General features: G+C 42.6%; 1 protein-coding gene across 3 annotated transcripts in view; it reads right to left on the bottom strand.

Annotated features, from left to right (window-relative positions):
* Positions 1–17,065, bottom strand: part of XYLT1 (xylosyltransferase 1) — a 192,780-nt gene that overhangs the window by 128,586 nt on the left and 47,129 nt on the right. The window contains exon 2 of one of the 3 annotated variants that reach the window (XM_061366907.1): positions 11,384–11,422. The exons of 1 other annotated variant lie outside the window; for it this stretch is intronic. In XM_061366907.1, the coding sequence (XP_061222891.1) occupies positions 11,384–11,422 (39 nt within the window). Of the gene's footprint in view, positions 1–6,362; positions 6,637–11,383; positions 11,423–17,065 lie in introns of those variants that run through there. One more of the 3 variants, XM_061366937.1, reaches the window with a different exon arrangement.

Here is a 17,065-nt window from a genome sequence, read left to right as displayed (position 1 = left end):
ACTGAAACAGGGCAAGAATTCACCTTGAACTAACAGTTCCTGATTAACTTCCTCTGCTGGCAAGCTTAGTGTATACCAGGCACTATGCCAAAGCCTCCTAATTCACTCTGGAGTAAATGTAATTTGAAATAACACTCTCATATTTTAATGTCATGGCCTTCAGAGTCAATTTTCAGGAAATGGTCAAAAGTGGCATAGACCTGTGGATCAGCCACGATCCACACTTTTACACTCCATGTCAAAGTAAAATAGAACAGGTATTTACTAACTTCTTTCACAGTACAGTAAAAGGAACAGCTTCCAAACCAGTATGTGTATCATGGTGTCTGATATACAACGAAAAACTGTTACTTCTAAGCTGGAAACAGAATTTACCAAAACCAGCAATGTTAGCACAAAAGAGTGGGAAATTTATATTTAAAGATTTTTATATATAGTATATATCCAGACAAAAATGCATAAATGTCTTTAACATGAATGAGGCCTGCATTCCCCCGATCCACAGGCAGCACACAGGCTAACCCACAGAAGTTACTCCAGTTTTGCTGTCACTTGAGGCAACCTAGAGGTGATGGACTCAACCTGGACCTCCACCTCCTGGTATCACAAGAAACAGCGACACACCAGAAACCTCTGCTTCCCATGGAGACAAGGCCAGCTGCTTAGTTAAATACATAGGTGGCTCAAACACATATGAAAGAGCTTCTCATGGTCACTATTGTGGAGTATGATCCTGAACAAGAGTTTCACTTGAGTTTCAGTTTCTTCAAAGCTTTTGGACTTTCCAAGCCCACCAGTTTGCCTCAGGTGAAGGGAGCTGTGCCAGGATTCGCAGCCTCTAGCAGTAAACCTGGAGGAGCTGGGACCAGCAAACACCCACTCACCAAAACCTGCAGATCTCCCCAGCCAGTGCAGCTCCTCCTATGCAGTACAACCTGCAAGCTATCAGGTACCTTTTTAAACACATCCCACCAAGCTGAACTAAATCATCCCCTTATGAATGGCCAAGTTATATGATGCTTAATCTTCCACACAAATGTTCAAATCCCTGACAGTAACAGCACTTGCACACCACCAACACCCCATGGCCCAGGTTCCTGCACAAGGTGATACGAGATGACTGGAGCAGACCTGGGTGTGCTTTAATTTAGGCTACACATCAGAATTTAAAAATACAGATAAAAAACATCAACAGCTTTATGTGTCAGTTTTGAATGGCTGGGTTAAAAAGCTATTCAAACGATAAATGAGAGAAGTACACCAGCCATCAGCTGGATGCCTAAAACAAAAAGGCAACGACCTCCATTTACTCCACTTATGCCACACTTCCGTGCTTTCACAGGAAAAGGCAGCAGGCCTTATGAGCCTGATCTAGCACTTACTGATAAAGCTTCATTGAGCCTGATCTGGCACTTACTGATAAAGCTTCATTGATTTGTTATTTAAATTGTCTTCTGCTCTTTTTTGCCCTTTTTCTTTTTTTGACTATCATGAAGACTGACTTTTTGACCTTTGTAAGACACTTTGACAGCTCAAAAAAGTTCAAAGCTGAGCTGCCAGAAGCAGCAATCAAATATGCATGTTTCCTGCCTACCAAGAGACCAGACGCTGTTGAGGGCCACAACCAAATTAGCATCTGGGTAATTTGCAAATAATAAATTGTCATTTTATAGGCACTATATATATATTATATAGCACTACTTTTCTAATATCATGATTTTATTATCGGCATTTATTTAAAATGTTTTATACGCTGTATTGAAACTCAAACATTAGAAGACATATTACAAGCAATTACAAACACCAGTAACATTCAGAACATAGGATAAAGTTCAATTAAATGCCAAAAGACACAGGAACAAAGGCGTAATCATAAAAATTCTTTCTGATACCTGTGAAGCCATGGAATGATATATATAATAAATTATATTACACATAAACAGCAATAAAAAATATATTTAGGGCTATAATTGTTTTAAAGCTGACTTTTCAAGAGCCAGGAACTTATCAAACCTGCTGTAGCACAACCCCTCTTGGAAGTTCCTCTTCAACTTTGGCTTTGCTGTAATGCATACAAATTATTAACCCATTACAAATGTCAGCACCTGGCACTTCCTACCTAACAGAAGCCAGGAGCACAGGCTCCCCAGCCACCATTTTCATCTTGATTTGAATCTGGAAACTGCAGATTTTTCTCTCCAGTTAAGCAGCAGGTATAAAATGTGACTTGCAGCCCTCGGGTAACATTTGGACATGATGATCTTAAAGGTCTTTTCCAACCTAGCTGATTCTGAGTCTATGAAAATAGAGAAACAGTTCTGCAACAAACTGACCCTTCCCATGACAGACAGCATAGCCTGCACTCTCCAAAGTCTGACCACCTTGCTTGGGCAGTGCAGGGTATCACGACGGGGGCACCTTGGGATGCCAGTACAGAGGGGTTACACCCTGCCTCAGAAGAGGGTCCCTCTGGGGCAACTGCTCCCTATGGGGAGAAATCCCACACCTTTCACAGAAAGAAGCAATCCTTGTCTGGATGTTGTCTTTGGGTTTGTTTTGCTCTGAGGATGGACATCAGCAACGCTTCGGGGTGACAGGCTGCGAAAGCTGAACAGCCGGAGAGGGCACATCACAGCTCTGCCCGAGGGCTGTGGTGGCGTGAGCTTCAGAAATCTCACACCCTCAGGATTTTCACTGCATGACAGGTCTTGCTAATCCTGTTCTGAGGCTGTCAGCTATCCACACACACACAATACACAGAGCTTACGCAATAATACAGGGTCTGGCTTTAGCCTTGAAAGGCAAGCCTCAAATTCAGATGCTCTGCCCAATACTGGATGCAGCTTCCAAATGCTCAGAATCTTCATATAACCGTATCGAATGCATAGCTTGCCATGGCTGGATACAGTCGAAACAGAACAGATAAAGGAGCGCAGGGCTGTCTGTGTGATGACACAATGGTTCATGGCCAAGGCCACCCCGTCACCATGACTGGGATGCCACAAAAAAGTGCTGAAGTGGAGGGAGAGCAGCTTGTGTGCATGGGACATGCTGTTTCCACAGCCAAAACACCCTGTTAGGCCTGGGTCAGCACGAGATTTTCAGTCACAGAAATCACATTGAACACGAAGTTCCCACCAGTATTAATGAAGTGTTCAGACCAGCCAGTCACAATTTTGATTTCTTTTTCCTGAACAGCAAATATAGGGAATATTTCAAATAATTGAAGATAATTAGCTTACTTCCTCATTGCCCATGGAAAGTGTTTTCAGACAAATTCCATCACTTCACAGATGTCCAGCTCTGGAGCAACAACCAATTGACTGTCACTCGCTAGTGCACTGCCTCAGCATTCTCACCAACTGCAGCACTGAACACTATTTAGGTCAGGACAATGAGACATTTGTGTCTTTTTCTTTTAATTCTTGCTTTGGCTTCTGCACTGCAACCAATCCAGTTGCAGTCATTTTCCCTACCACAGGACAACACACAGGAGCATGTAAATACAGATGTTACCTCCACTGGATTTACCAGCTACTAATAGGCTTTTATTGCCAGCCTACAGCCCAGTTAATTTCTCTTGTAGCGATACCAGTAAACACTGACAACAAGGCAAACCTGCAGGGACTGCAAAGCTATGTCAACAAGACTGTAAAACAAGGCAGCCAGAGGAGGAAGGTTCATGTGCAAAAAGAGCACGTGATCTGTGCAAGCAGCAAAAGAACCTTCCGCAGAATTCACCCTACTTCTGTAAATCGAGAACAACAGTCTTAGAAGTAGGTTCTCCTTGTGCTGTGCTCTCCAGTACTTGAAGAACTGGCTAATTACAAACCCAGAAAACCTCAGTGTGTTAAATGAAAGTGGATGTAGCCACTTCGAAGTTGCCCTGGCTACAGAATTATTGTAACCAGATCTGGAAAATGCTCTACACAAAACACAGCTGTGTATGTCTACATTTATCCAGTTCTTGTCTGGTTTTAAGCAATTATTTGTGTATTTTTATTTTCTGTGCTACGCTTCACTGCTTTTTTAAAAAAATGGAATTATCACTTTGAAGCACTTTGCTGCATAAGAGCTATTCATGCCATTGAGGTCTAATCCCAGCATAACCAGAGGAACTGAAACTTACAGGGGGTGGGGGAAAAAAACAACAAAGCAGCACTACAAAAGCCTTAGCCTTTTCAGTTGCGTTTACCTGTTACAGAAAATGAAATAAAATAGAAACAGACCCAACATTTCAGTATCATTTCAAACCAATCCCAAAGCAAAATGCACCCCAGCTGTCACCCGAGAAATGCTGCACAAAAAATGACACACAAGGGGTATCATCAGACACTGGTCACCTGCCCATAGCTTTGTGTTCTATCTACTGCACAACCTTCCACAACCACACACCCATCACACTGGCAGCCCAGCCTGCATTTTACTCAGTGCTCGCATGAATACAAGTCACCTCCTCAGCCAGGATAAAACACCACTGCTTCACCTCAGTCAGGGCAGACACAGTGAATGACTCGCTAGATGATGAACTCCGCTGTATGTAAAAGGGCTCCAGAGATAAACCCATTTTAAACTACTGGAAAGGAAACTTGGTTATAGGTAAGAAATACGTAATACACAGTGGGACTCCAAGGGGAAGTCTCCCTGAAGTCAGCTGCACTTAAGTGGGTGCTTGCAGTTTAAGCATGCTCTCATACGTTAGCCTAGGAGGAGGCGCTGAACGGGGAGCTACTGAATATTTGACTAGAAAATGATACGTGAATTCCTAACTTGCTGTTCCAACAGCAAGAGACGCAGAGGAGGAAGGAAACAGCTATAAAACTCTTAACAGTCCCTCACTGCAGAACTGCAATTGCCACAAATATATATTGTATTTGCAGTCTGTGAGATATGAAGTACTTCTTTATTTCTAGATCTATTATTGGAACAACTCCTAGATGTATTTCACTTAAAGAATAGCAACAGATACCCAGGGATTCCATTAGTCTCAGAATATTTCTGCTTGTTGGAATAATTCTCTATTTACTATCAGAACAGTTCTGCAATAGAGCTTCATTTAAGCAATCAGCCGGACCTCATGCTATCAAGTACTAATTTGTTTATCCTTTAGCCCAGTTACCATTATTCTGGAATAATCAATAATTTCCCTGTTCTGTGATGTTCCTGGAAGTACAGAGCAGGACAGCATACAATAGCTTTACTGTACAGCAGGACAGGGTCATAATGAACCATTTGGTTCTGATGGCAATTGATTACAATTAACATAGTTTATGTATCTTCCCTTCTACCAATTTGCCCCATAAAGTAAAAACTGGCAAGCACAGAACTAAATTTTACAGTCCTCTTTCCATTAGAGGCTTCACAAAAGACTAGCTATTGCTGGTAAGCATTTTGAATGCTATGCAAATTAAAAGGACACTGGCAAATCAGCTCCTGCTATGAAGTATCTCAATCCTTCTATCTTCTTAAGATCTTAGCTGGGGAGCATAAGGCTCCCAAGAGAGTAGGTGTATTCAGCCAATCCATTTGAAAGATGGGTTATCCTAAAATAGACCTAAATTCTCTTTCTTGAGCAATTTAACAATGAAGACAATTCAAGCCCCTGTGTTTCTGGGTTTATCTTTGCCCCAAATCAGTGTTTCTAATTATTAGCCAACAGTAGCTCAGCAATTTGGTTGCATTGGATGTTTCTATGAGGACTGCATTTCAGAGGTAAGCCCATGATTTCTACTTCTATTTTCAAGTTCAAAGCACCCGGTTTCCTCTTCACTTTGACAGCAGAATGCAAAATCCTCAATTAAAGTGAGCACAGTCACCACAAGAAATTGTGGCATTTTCCCCCGTGGCCATATACCCCATAGGCATTTCAGCTCTACTCACTTCAGCACCTTATGAAATGGCATGCCCCCTCCTTAGCCCACAAACTAATGAGTTGGAAGAAAAAAATATTTATCTGCATTTTGAAAAACAAGTACCCTGGAACTTGACTTCACCTTCACAGCATGATTTTATGAAAGATTCCATGTTTATGGTGTTACCCATCACAATCATCTCTCAAAAACTGCAAACACTTTTCTCTACAGGCTCCAAGATACCTGAATTTATTGTTTTTTTTTCATGAATATTAACTAAAACTGGAAAAATCCCCAAGTTCCTAACTTGTAACAAGACTCAGAAACTAATCTCAAACACACCCCAAACCAGAGTCACAAAAGATTCAGAGTATTATCTTTAGTCATATTCTTTTCAAAAAGTTTCCCTATTATTAATGATTCTGTTCCACATGATGCTCTAACAAATAATGCAGGGAGTGTTCTTGTTTTTAGTAGTGGATATAGTACCTTTAAGTTTTCAGTTCTTACCTGGTCTTACTGAGAGATCCTGACTACACGGCATGCAGGTGAAATCAAGCTGTGCAGTCCCCACTGAAGCAGATGCTGACCAAGTCCATGCACAAAGGGCAAAACACTCACTTATCTGCAAAGGCAATTATCTCGTTTTTCAGATGCGTAATTAGGCAACCTGTCCTGTTGCTGCTGCTGCCATACTGTGCTCTGGATCCAAGCAGGGATGGTTCCCAAGCAAAAAACAGGTAAAAGGTGCATGAGCTTTCCAGCAGCAGTATGCCTCCAGACAGCCTCTCTCCTGCCTGCAGGCTTCAAGGGCAGATCACACACCTGAGTCTCTCTTGGCACCACAGCTGAGGCTTATGGTTTTAAATTTTTGGGTTGAACAGAAGTAACTAAAGGTTAAACAGCTGAGCACACAATTGCTTAGAGAGTCTATAGGCAATGAAGTTACTTGACTTGTACCTGTGACAAAGGCATCTTGCCAGGCACTTGCAAGAAACACACCAAAAGTATGTTTTTGCTGTTCAAAGTGGCCACTTCATTGTGAAGTGCAACACCCACAAAAGAATGGCACACCATGACCCTCGGTTCTGAGCCTTTTCTTGAATTACGCCAGAAATTCATCTCAGAGAAAGGAGTTACAGGATAATAAATATCTTTTAATATGGCAATTTTTGTTCCTTAAACGATGCTCTCCAGGGTAGGATATTTTGGTTCTAAAAAGAGCTAGCTCTTAAAAGAAATTAATTGGTAGAGAGGACAATAACAAGCAGTCTTCTCCTCTGGTCTCTTTAAAGGCAGTACTGTTTGAATTCAGATTTTGTCTGGGAGCAATCAGCATCTGAGCTGCTCTCAGAGACAAGAGGCTGACACGGGTAAGAAGCATGCAGCCACAATGCTGCAGGAAGGGTACCCCCTAATTACAGAAGGGCAAGAAGAAGCTGTATGGGTTTGCTGTATTATGACAAGCACATTGCTGCTTGTACTTAAGTATCAATATTTACTTCAACTTGAGAGAGCACTTGTGTTCCATGGGAAGATGCCTTCAAAGCATCTTTCACACTGGCTCTTTGCAATGTAATCCTCCCTGCACTGGCCTCCTCCCTTGGCTAAGGTAAGTTTTTAGCTGAAATCCTCCTCGAATGGTGTATGTGCATGCAGGTCTGCAGTTGGGGTTCTGAATGCCTGTGTTATTTCAGCAACCTCCAAGTTTCACACCTCATTAGCACCTGGGAGCTGCACCCAGCACTTAAAGGGAGGCTGAAAGCCACCAGCTACACTCCCCCAACAACCTATCACAGTGAAAGCACGTTCTGGAAACTGCACAGCAAAAAATCATAATACATATTTCAGCTTGTAATAACACAAGAAAAACTGGTAGTCTATATTCTGAAAAGCAAAATTGGGGTTTTATTATTATTATTACTATTATTATTATTGCCATAAGCTTAGAAAAGATGCTACTGGCCTCCAACTGGTAGAAAACCAACCGCTTATCACACAGACACAAGGGTACACACCTTATCCCAGCCCACCTCAGAGAGTGGCTCTGGGGGCGAGCCCTGAGCACATTCATACTGGCAGAAGGAAAACACATGGCAGGGTTCACCTCTTGCAGGTGAGGGCACAGTAGTAACTGCAACTGCTGCACAGATTTACTCAGTCCCAGTTCATGCTCCACAGGGCCCCATTGCTTCTGCCAGCTGCAATACTCCGTGGTCTTGTACCAGTACGCCTCAGAGGCTCCCTAGTATCTGACCGCACAACTTCTAACAGCTACAGCTTTGGAAGGTAACCGATAACGATCTCTTTAACCCAAAGGTGATAACGAACTCTATTGCTCTGAGGGAATGAATAACTGGGGCAAAATTTATCTCTGGACTAACTGCGTTGAAGCCATTCCATCTGACTCCTGGTGTTTTTGTGAAATGAAGGATGGGGAGTGCATAATGCAAACAGCCACAATCTGATGGATGGAGGTAACTTCTGAAATCATGAGAAAAACAGGCACAGTCACAGCTGTTTCAGATACAAAATACAACTATCTCAGCAGCTGAAAACAGCTTTCATTCTCTGTTTTCTTCCTTCTCTCCAAATTACACTCAGCTCTCCTCTGTGTGATAATTTCACATGCCTGGAAACCTCTAAAAGGAATCCTGACAACATGACCTTATCGAGCACCTTGAGGATGCTCAAGGGTATCTGGTTTTGGCATTAGCACACAGGGAGATCTAGAGATAGGAAATAGGAGGCTTGTTTTCAAAATATTTTTTTTCAATAAAGACCAAGTATCTTGGTTTCACCATAGATGAGTATCATTTTGCAACACAGTGCAAATATATTTGCCACATCCTACTCCCTCAAACACAGCTGATTAAATAGTTGTTAATCTGCTGCACCAGATTTATACATGACATGATTCACGCTTGTCACACACCATTTAACATGAGAAAAGCTAAAGAACAGTTGTTTGTGAGCTATATAATCCCACTCACAGAAAAAGAACAGGGAGAACAGGAACTATCTGACTGCATCATCTTTTGACACACTGTACCAGCACAGCTAGGTATAAACAAATCAGACCATTCCCCAATATACCGCTGTTTGACTAACACAAGTAGTGTGATTTGACAGGTTCAGTTTGAACAAAGTAGTTTGATATGCCTCTAAAAGAGAAGAACAACGTGAGGGAGCTGTGTAAAAATAATTCTGTTTGCAGAAGCTGTCTTTTCCTTGGAAAAGTATCAGCCTAAAACACTTGTGCAGCACTCAAGTAAATGCTTTCCCTCTGTTCACTCAAACAAACTCCAAAATACATTTTCATAGGGGAATTCAAAGAGAACTGCTGAAGCTGGGCTGGTTGGAAGAGCACCCATTCTCTCTTTAGAGGATAACTTGCAGCCATACCTGGAAAATTTTCAAGAGTTGTACAGCTGATTGGAAGACTGAGGAAAGGAGGGGAAGTGGTATGAAAATTTCATGAGAAGGCCTCCAGAATACAGTCCCCTTTCAATACGCAGCATGAGTCTGAAATGCCAACATTCAAAACACCAACCAAACCAGAGTCGAGACAGGAAACCAGAAGGCAGTGGAGAGAAACTCTCAAATGAACTTATTCATCCCAGGATTGTGCAGGAAACCACCAAAGCAGAGAAGCTGCTCACCAGTCTACTCAACACATCTCAAATGCAGTACTATGCTTCAGTCCCATCTGTCTCCGAAGAAAAAGGAAGAGAACAAATCATGTGGGGAAGCTTCTGCAGACGTGGGGATTCTTTACTAACTATATTAACATCCTCTTCAAGTCAGCAAAATGTTAAAGCTGCTATTATTTGTTATACGGTGCTGTTTCACAGCAAAGAAAACAGAGACACTTGGTGCTAAGACTGTGGCCCAAGCTAAAACTGCTAATTTCTTTGGATATAAACCAACAACTTCTTAATCTGAATACTTTTGACCACTTCACCTAAAGAGAAATATAGAAACACGCCCCTACAAATCAAAGTCGTGTCCTGACCTTCAGCTGGGATACGAGGTTTACTTCCACTTCTCAGAGTAAATCCATTCCCTTCCCAGCCTAGGATTCCTTCCTGGTCTCAGCTCCTAGATTTCAGCAGCCCCCAGCAACCTAGAACACTTTGGGATCTAAGAAGTTGGTTTTGGCACTCATCTATTTCAAGGTCAAAAGTAAGCAGCTTTCTATGGAAACTGGATTCAGAAGTGAATGTGGGTTTCAGTAACACTGAAAGAAATATCAACACATATAAGAATACACTTAATTTCTACCTTAATTATTCATTAAACAATGTGTGCAAAGCACAGCAACTTTGAGTCACCTGGCACTCGCTGACAGTGTTTGCAAGGAGGGAACAGGCTGGAAGAGTAACAACATGCAGGTCAGGAAAGGTGCAGCTGGCAGGACAGGACAGAGAAGTGGTGTGCTGAGGCTGAAGGCATCACCTCAGCCAGCAACATGCTGCAGCTGTACCAGCTGGAGCTGATGACTGCCCTTTCACTTCCTCCTCCTCCAAGTGTGACATTCTCTTGCCCACACTCACACGTGCATTCTCCCCCAGCACCTTCACTGACACAAACTGATGCTCTTATGCTATTTTAAGTAAGTAACAAAATAAGTCTTCATTACTACTGTGTATTTATCGTTCTACATCATGCATGGGTTAGTATTTTATTAGGTACTCTCTATTTTTATATCACTTTATAATGCTTCTGTGTACAACAATCTTTGTGTGATCCTTTGTTGCCAGTTTAAACTTGCAAAGGCTTGGCTCCAAAGTGAAGTACATAAAAAAAGATGTAGTAGGCTTGTTGAACAGTCAAAAGCTTTCCCCAGAGAAAGACCAGTAGAAGACAAAGGTAAAAATATTTATGCAGTCACTAAGGGACTTTGGAAATGTGTGTTCTGAATAAACACTCATCTTCAGTATGCAAGTACCATTGCCTTTGCTGTCTCCCAATGATCAGTGAGAATGGAAATCAATGATGCTGCCTTGTTAGAAGACACAAATCAAAGCATCAGTGACTTTGTAAAATCCCTCTGTCACTCTGACCTTCTGGTGCCAGACTTCTCCACAGATTCATTACCATTCATAGTAATGTCTTAAGAGGGAATAGCTGCACAACAGTGTTTTAGAGTAACACGCTAGCAGCGGGGATCATAAGAAAAGCTAGGAAGCTCAGTATACCAAAAGAAATGATAATCCCGTGAATGGCTGCTTGCAATGCCTTGAGGACTGCATCCTCTCTTCTAAAAAATACAAGTCAATTCTGCTGTTGTCCAACTGTACACCAGGTCACCTCCTCACCATCTGCACATACTATTTCCTGTGAAAAGTGTGGCTCTCTTCTTGGCCAGTCAATCATGTTGGGAGCTATCACTACTGCAATTACAGTGGCACCTTCTCTAGGGCCACCAACATGGTCAAACATCAAAGATGTGGTGGGCAACACCAGACCTGCCCTCTCTTTCGGATCATCTTTTTGTAAGAAGGAAGTGGGAGAGGGGTGGTACTAACCTGAGTATCCAAGCTCGTGTAAGGACTAGGAGGTTCAATCTACAAAAAGAGCAGACAGAAACAGCCATTACTCTGGAATAGTGGAAAAGGCGGTGACTTGGACCATTGTTGGTCCAAAGCAGCAATGTTAGAACAAACACACCTGCCTGAACAGGGATAGCAGGGTTTTTAAACTTTCTCACTTTAAGAGATCCCCCTTTTCTGGGCATCCTATCATCACACAGAAATTACAAGGTCTCTAAAGTATTTAGATGAACAAAGGAAGTTACGGTAACTGGAGTGTATCAGAGATTAACTACAGAACAACTCAAGCTCATAAGCAGGCGCTTGCATCTTTTGTTTAATTCTCTGTTACATTTCTTTCTTAGATTACAACTGATTGGTGCTCTGGTTATTTCAAGGCATTAGAACCGTCTCAGAAAGTTGATGAGGAAAGGGCTGACCACATCCTTGGCAAAATATTTCCTCCCAAAAGCTGTATCATAGTTGTTTTGTTTTCCATTAAAATGTCATCCTGATGTCTCTTCTCCATCTCTGCACGTTTTACGTTTAAGTGCACTGTGGGTTTTCTGCAGGCTGGCGTCTTCCTTGGAGTCAAAATCTGAACTCTTAACTTGGCTTGGCCAGAAAATTCAGATCTCATTAAAGAGCTTCTAAGCACAAAAGCATGAAAATTGTCTATTTAGCCAGCTGATTAACAGACTACAAAGAGATAACATCCCTACCTACAGGAGACTCCTTCATTAGTGTTCTGGGATTAGTGCTCAAGCAAGATCTTCAAAGGAACATCTTTCAAAGCATAAGGGACATTTAAAACCTCAGTCTTGCTGGTCCAGGTATTACTCTGCAAGGTCTTGCTTTCTACAACATCCTGTGTAATTGGAAAGCCTAGCAGAGTGGAACCAGGTCAATGTTTTCTCTTTAATCCATCACATCTGTCGAAATTACACAGCTTTAGTTTAGTAGGGTAAATTTTTGTCTGTCAGATTATGGGGCTCCTAGGACTAATTTAGAGTTTTGCTATCCCCAGATGCACAGATCGCAAGCCTCACTTTCGCTAAATCATAGAAGAGGAAAAAAGAAAATTTAAAAGTCTGGCTTTCCTCCAAAAAACTATAAACTCCTTTTACTTTTAATTATGCCTATAAAGCACCTTTTGGTTTAATATTCACTGCAAATATAGTCATGAAGAAACAAGCTATCAGTCCTCGGGAAAAAAGCTAAGGAAAAAATTTGCCTTCAAACCCTCAATACATCTTTCATTCACTCAGTAAATCATGGGCCAGGCAGCACGTTGTGGCAGGTGAAAAAGTCCCTGATTACCTCTGTCACAGTGCTAACTTAAACGTCATTTTCCCCAACATATTCTAACATCAGTGTACCATAATTATACACATGTAGTGGATATTAGGGCCAAATAATATCAAGACTGGAAGGAGACTGAGAAACAACCGTGAAATTCTCAATGTCATCAGCTAAGCTGGTAACAGGGGAAATCATCTGGTGAGAGAAGAGGCGAGAGGAATCTTGTCCTTGGATGGCTTCACATTTCTAAAGACAAATGGCGTCAGCACTCCCACCTCTTCTCTTACAGACTGTGCGGGGACAAACTCATGCACTTTGCAGCTGGACCCTAAGCGATGCTAGTTTGGTCACAACATTGTCCTACATTGTCCCACTCAAATTTGTAACAGAGCAGGTGTGTGTGGCAGACAGAATACAACACATTTAAATAGAAAGAGCAAAACACTACTGTAACAAAGAATGGCCCAGCTGCACAGACTCCCCTTTGGGAGATCATCTGGATTTTCTCAGTCACTGCCAATTTGATTGTAGACAAAAGCTTTTTCAGCATGTACTGTTCACTTCCAGATGACATTATTTCTATAAGAGGAAGTAGCTACCGTATGTATAAAACATCCTGGAAAGATCAGGGGATTCCTGTAATAGATAAGGCTTCAGACTATTTAAAAGCCAGACAAACTAAGTCTAACACTTGCTGAACACAACAGATTACTTGTGGCAATTATTCATCTCAAAAGCTTTCTTGACTAAATAAAATCGTAAACATAAAATGGGTTTTGCATGGCATTATTTCCCCACGTGGAACATGGTGCATCATCATGGGCCTGTAACCATAATGATGCAGTTTTTTCTGTTAATTTTCCTCCTTGTTTTGGCTATTGTTATTTGTGTTGACTTGTACTGTAGCCACTGTGCAGGAAACTGGTGCTGTAGCATTACAGGGGGATCTGTTTCTCCCATCATGAGGAACACACAACATCCATACACACGACATGCCATTTGCTTCCAAATCATCAAAGGAAAAATGAAGCTTGGCTTTTGTCGGCAAAAGTAGGAAAAGAACAGGTAAATTTCTTCTTCCCTGTCTCACACTTTTTTGCACCAGCACAACTGCTAGAGATGGTGCAGATTTGGGTTTTTTTCCCCCCTTTCTCCCAACAGCAGTTCCCACAGTATAACATCACTTCCTCAGCATCCACTGACTGAAACAAAGACAAAGAGACTTTGCTGGGCTGTTTCTGGATGCCACCTCTGCCTCACCAAGAGGCTACTTTTTTCACTCGGTTTGCAGCTACCTCCTCTGCTTTTCTGTTTCACCCATGCAGTTACAGGTACTGCACTAATCACACCTCTTGGAGCTGACCTAAGATCCCCAAAACATAGCTGTGGAGAATGCATCCCAATTCTCCTCTTTAAGCAGGGCAATAAGAAAGGTGAGGAAGGTGAAGAAGGAGGGAGAACATAAACATAGTTAAATTCAACAACTTAAAAAGGAAGGCTTTCACTCTTATTGCCAGAAAGGGAATGTTCTTAAAATTATCTACCCATCACTAGTGCCAATTCAATATGTCGCATTTGAATCCCATTGCTCTTCTCCAGCTCCTGTGTGTGGCATGAAGCATGGTTATGTATGGTAATGTCTACAGGAATAGCCTGTGTGAGGGATGAGGCTACTCACTTATTTTTTTTAAGGTTACAACCTCTTTACTTTGTCCAACCTGACGGCTCTCATTGATTATTAGCTGCTAACAAAAAGTCTGCGTCAGAGAGCAAAGTTATCACTTGTCCATGTCTGCCCACAGAAATGCTTAGGAACAAACAGCAGAACAACTGGCGCCATTCTGAGCAAAGTTTTGCTTGGCTTGTGTATGTTCCACTTACACTCTACCAGGTTTCAGCAGCCTGCCATAGTACCACAGGAGTTGTTACAACTAAACCCCAGGGATGTTGGCCATCACCCCATCTGAAATTTCAGACTGCCATTTCTCAAGTGCTATGAATCATTAATCTCCAGTGCTTGTGATCAAATGAAATCTGTAGTGGAATTGGAGTGTAAACAGTCTGACACTGCTGTATAAACGGCATGCCACATTTATCACACTTAAAGACCGATCAGGGTAAGACTCTGTTTACTACCGAAAGGTGACACCGAGTACAGCGACTCTGGCCTGGGTCTGGTTACCGTGTTTTCCATGAAGGGCTATGTCTCGCTCACATACAGGAAAGAGACAGCTAATTTCACAGACGCTGCAACCTTGCCATAACAAAACTAAAGGATGGGAAGACTCAGAGGAACTGAGGTACAGACAAACCAACAAAGTCACATAGGAAATATGAGAGAAATCCCTAAGTCACTGTCTAGGACCTTGACCACAAAAAAATGTTTTTCCAGCACTGTTTCAAGAGCCATCAGGTTGCAATACGGTAACTCAATCTGTGGCTCAAATTAATCACACATGTTTTTGGTGGGAGTCCAAGACTGACTGCAGGAAAGCCCAGCACTTAAACTCAGAATGCTGCTGGCTGCACTGGACCCATTCTGCAGACATGTCTTCTGCTTGCTGCCCTTTCCATCACTTCTGGACTGTGCATTGTCGGTTTCTGTGCAGCTCTGTTCAGCTTTGACAAGTGTGGCAGGAACCTGAAAAGCTTTTTCACTCAGCTCCTAGTCACTTCTTTCCATCCCTGGAGGCAGCACTGACTTGCATGTGGCTTCACATAGCACACTGGCTTCCCAGCAGCAGTGCCTGCTGCAGGTGCCCTCATCCCAGAACTCACACAGCAGCAGCTTTTGGATCCACATTTTGTGCAGCCAGGCCCTGTCCTGCACAGGAGAACCAAACCAGCCAGAAAGGTTGTTTGCTAATTTTATTTATTTGTTCTGTGTCATTTTACAGCTGAATGAGTTCCTTCACCCAGCTCATGACATGAGGCAGGGAGAGCTGTGCTGGCACTGCAGAGGGGTGCCCAGAAAAGTCAGGAGGACAGAAGGAAAGAACCAGCAGTTAGGTACAGGGAGAGGAGGCAAGTAGTAGGAACAGATCCACAGTAACATCACCACCAAATACTTCCTCCCATGAAACCACAGTTTCAGACGAAGACAGAAAACATTCACCTAGAAGTGACATTTCACATGTCCTCTCCAACAGCTCAGTTGCTGCAAGGCAGGACCACATAATAGCAGCTCCCTGTGTGGGCAGTGCTGTTTTTACAAATTGTAGTTGAGGGCTACAGTTATCCCAGAGCACTGTGGCTTTGTCTCTTCTGCTGACTCATTTTATGACCATGGGGTTTGTTAGCCTGCCAGCCTGTGGTTTTTATCCTATGCTCGAACTTGGCACAAAACTTTGTATATTCACAGAAACAAAAAAACCCAAAGCAAGCAGTATTGGAAGGGACCTCCTGGGCTGCCATTTCACCACATCTCTGCCCATTGCTCCTCTACCGAGGGGGAACACAGGTCAGGTAAGCTCCTATACAACACAGGGACAGCGGTGGAGTTTCTGCAGGGCGCAGCATGCCCCTGCAATGAAACCCAGCATCTTATTACAGGAAGTGTTCAGTAACCTTAATTGTAACCCTTAGATACAAGTCACATTAACAGCCGCCTCTCCAGCACCAGCTGGCTCACACATGCTGACTTCTTTGGGGAAGAGACTTCCCAGCAGCACCAGCACCACTGGCCTGGACGAGAGCTGCCAGGCAGGATACAGGCAATCCTAAAGCCACCCAACTCACACCCTCATACTGCAAGGAAGAGAGATCACGGCAGCAACATCTGCAGAGTGCTTAGGCACTCTCTAAGGGGCAGGGCTTGAACAGGATTGCCATTTAGATATCAAATATGCCACTTCCATAAAAATCCCAGCTTGTCATCCCAGGTCACATGAATCAGTTTTATTATTTCTGCTGGACATTTCAGCAGGCATCAAGTGGCTCTAGTACACAGGTGTAAAAGTGATTATTGACTTCTATTTTCCAACTTCAAAAGGCAGCTATGAGAGATGAAAAAGATGATAGGGAATGTCTCCTACTACAAATTAAGAACAACTATCCAATGAAAAACTGGTCTTGAAATGTCAATACTGGAAATTAGTGAATTTTCACCATTTCCAACATACACACACTAACACTGTTTGAATTAATAGTGTCTCTCAGGAAGAAATTCTTGTGTTATCAATACAGCAATTTCTCCATCACTTACTATGGCTGCAACGGTCTGGAAACAAACGTTTAGTGAAGACAGGATTCCAGCCAGTGCAGTAGGCCCTAGGCAAGTGGTAGCAGAAGCCAAGCCTGAAGCATGTACAACTTTCCGTTACACAAACTAGTGGTGCAGAAAAGGGGCAGCTAGCCTGCCTGCTCTGCAAGCCACAC

This window comes from Neopsephotus bourkii, unplaced genomic scaffold (genome assembly GCF_033783945.1).
Source record: "Neopsephotus bourkii isolate Nb327-2 ecotype Australia unplaced genomic scaffold, CSIRO-AGI_Nbou_v1 NB_126, whole genome shotgun sequence".
Taxonomy (NCBI): domain Eukaryota; kingdom Metazoa; phylum Chordata; class Aves; order Psittaciformes; family Psittacidae; genus Neopsephotus; species Neopsephotus bourkii.
Note: the sequence above shows the minus strand (reverse complement) of the source record. Positions and strands in the feature narration are given on the sequence as shown.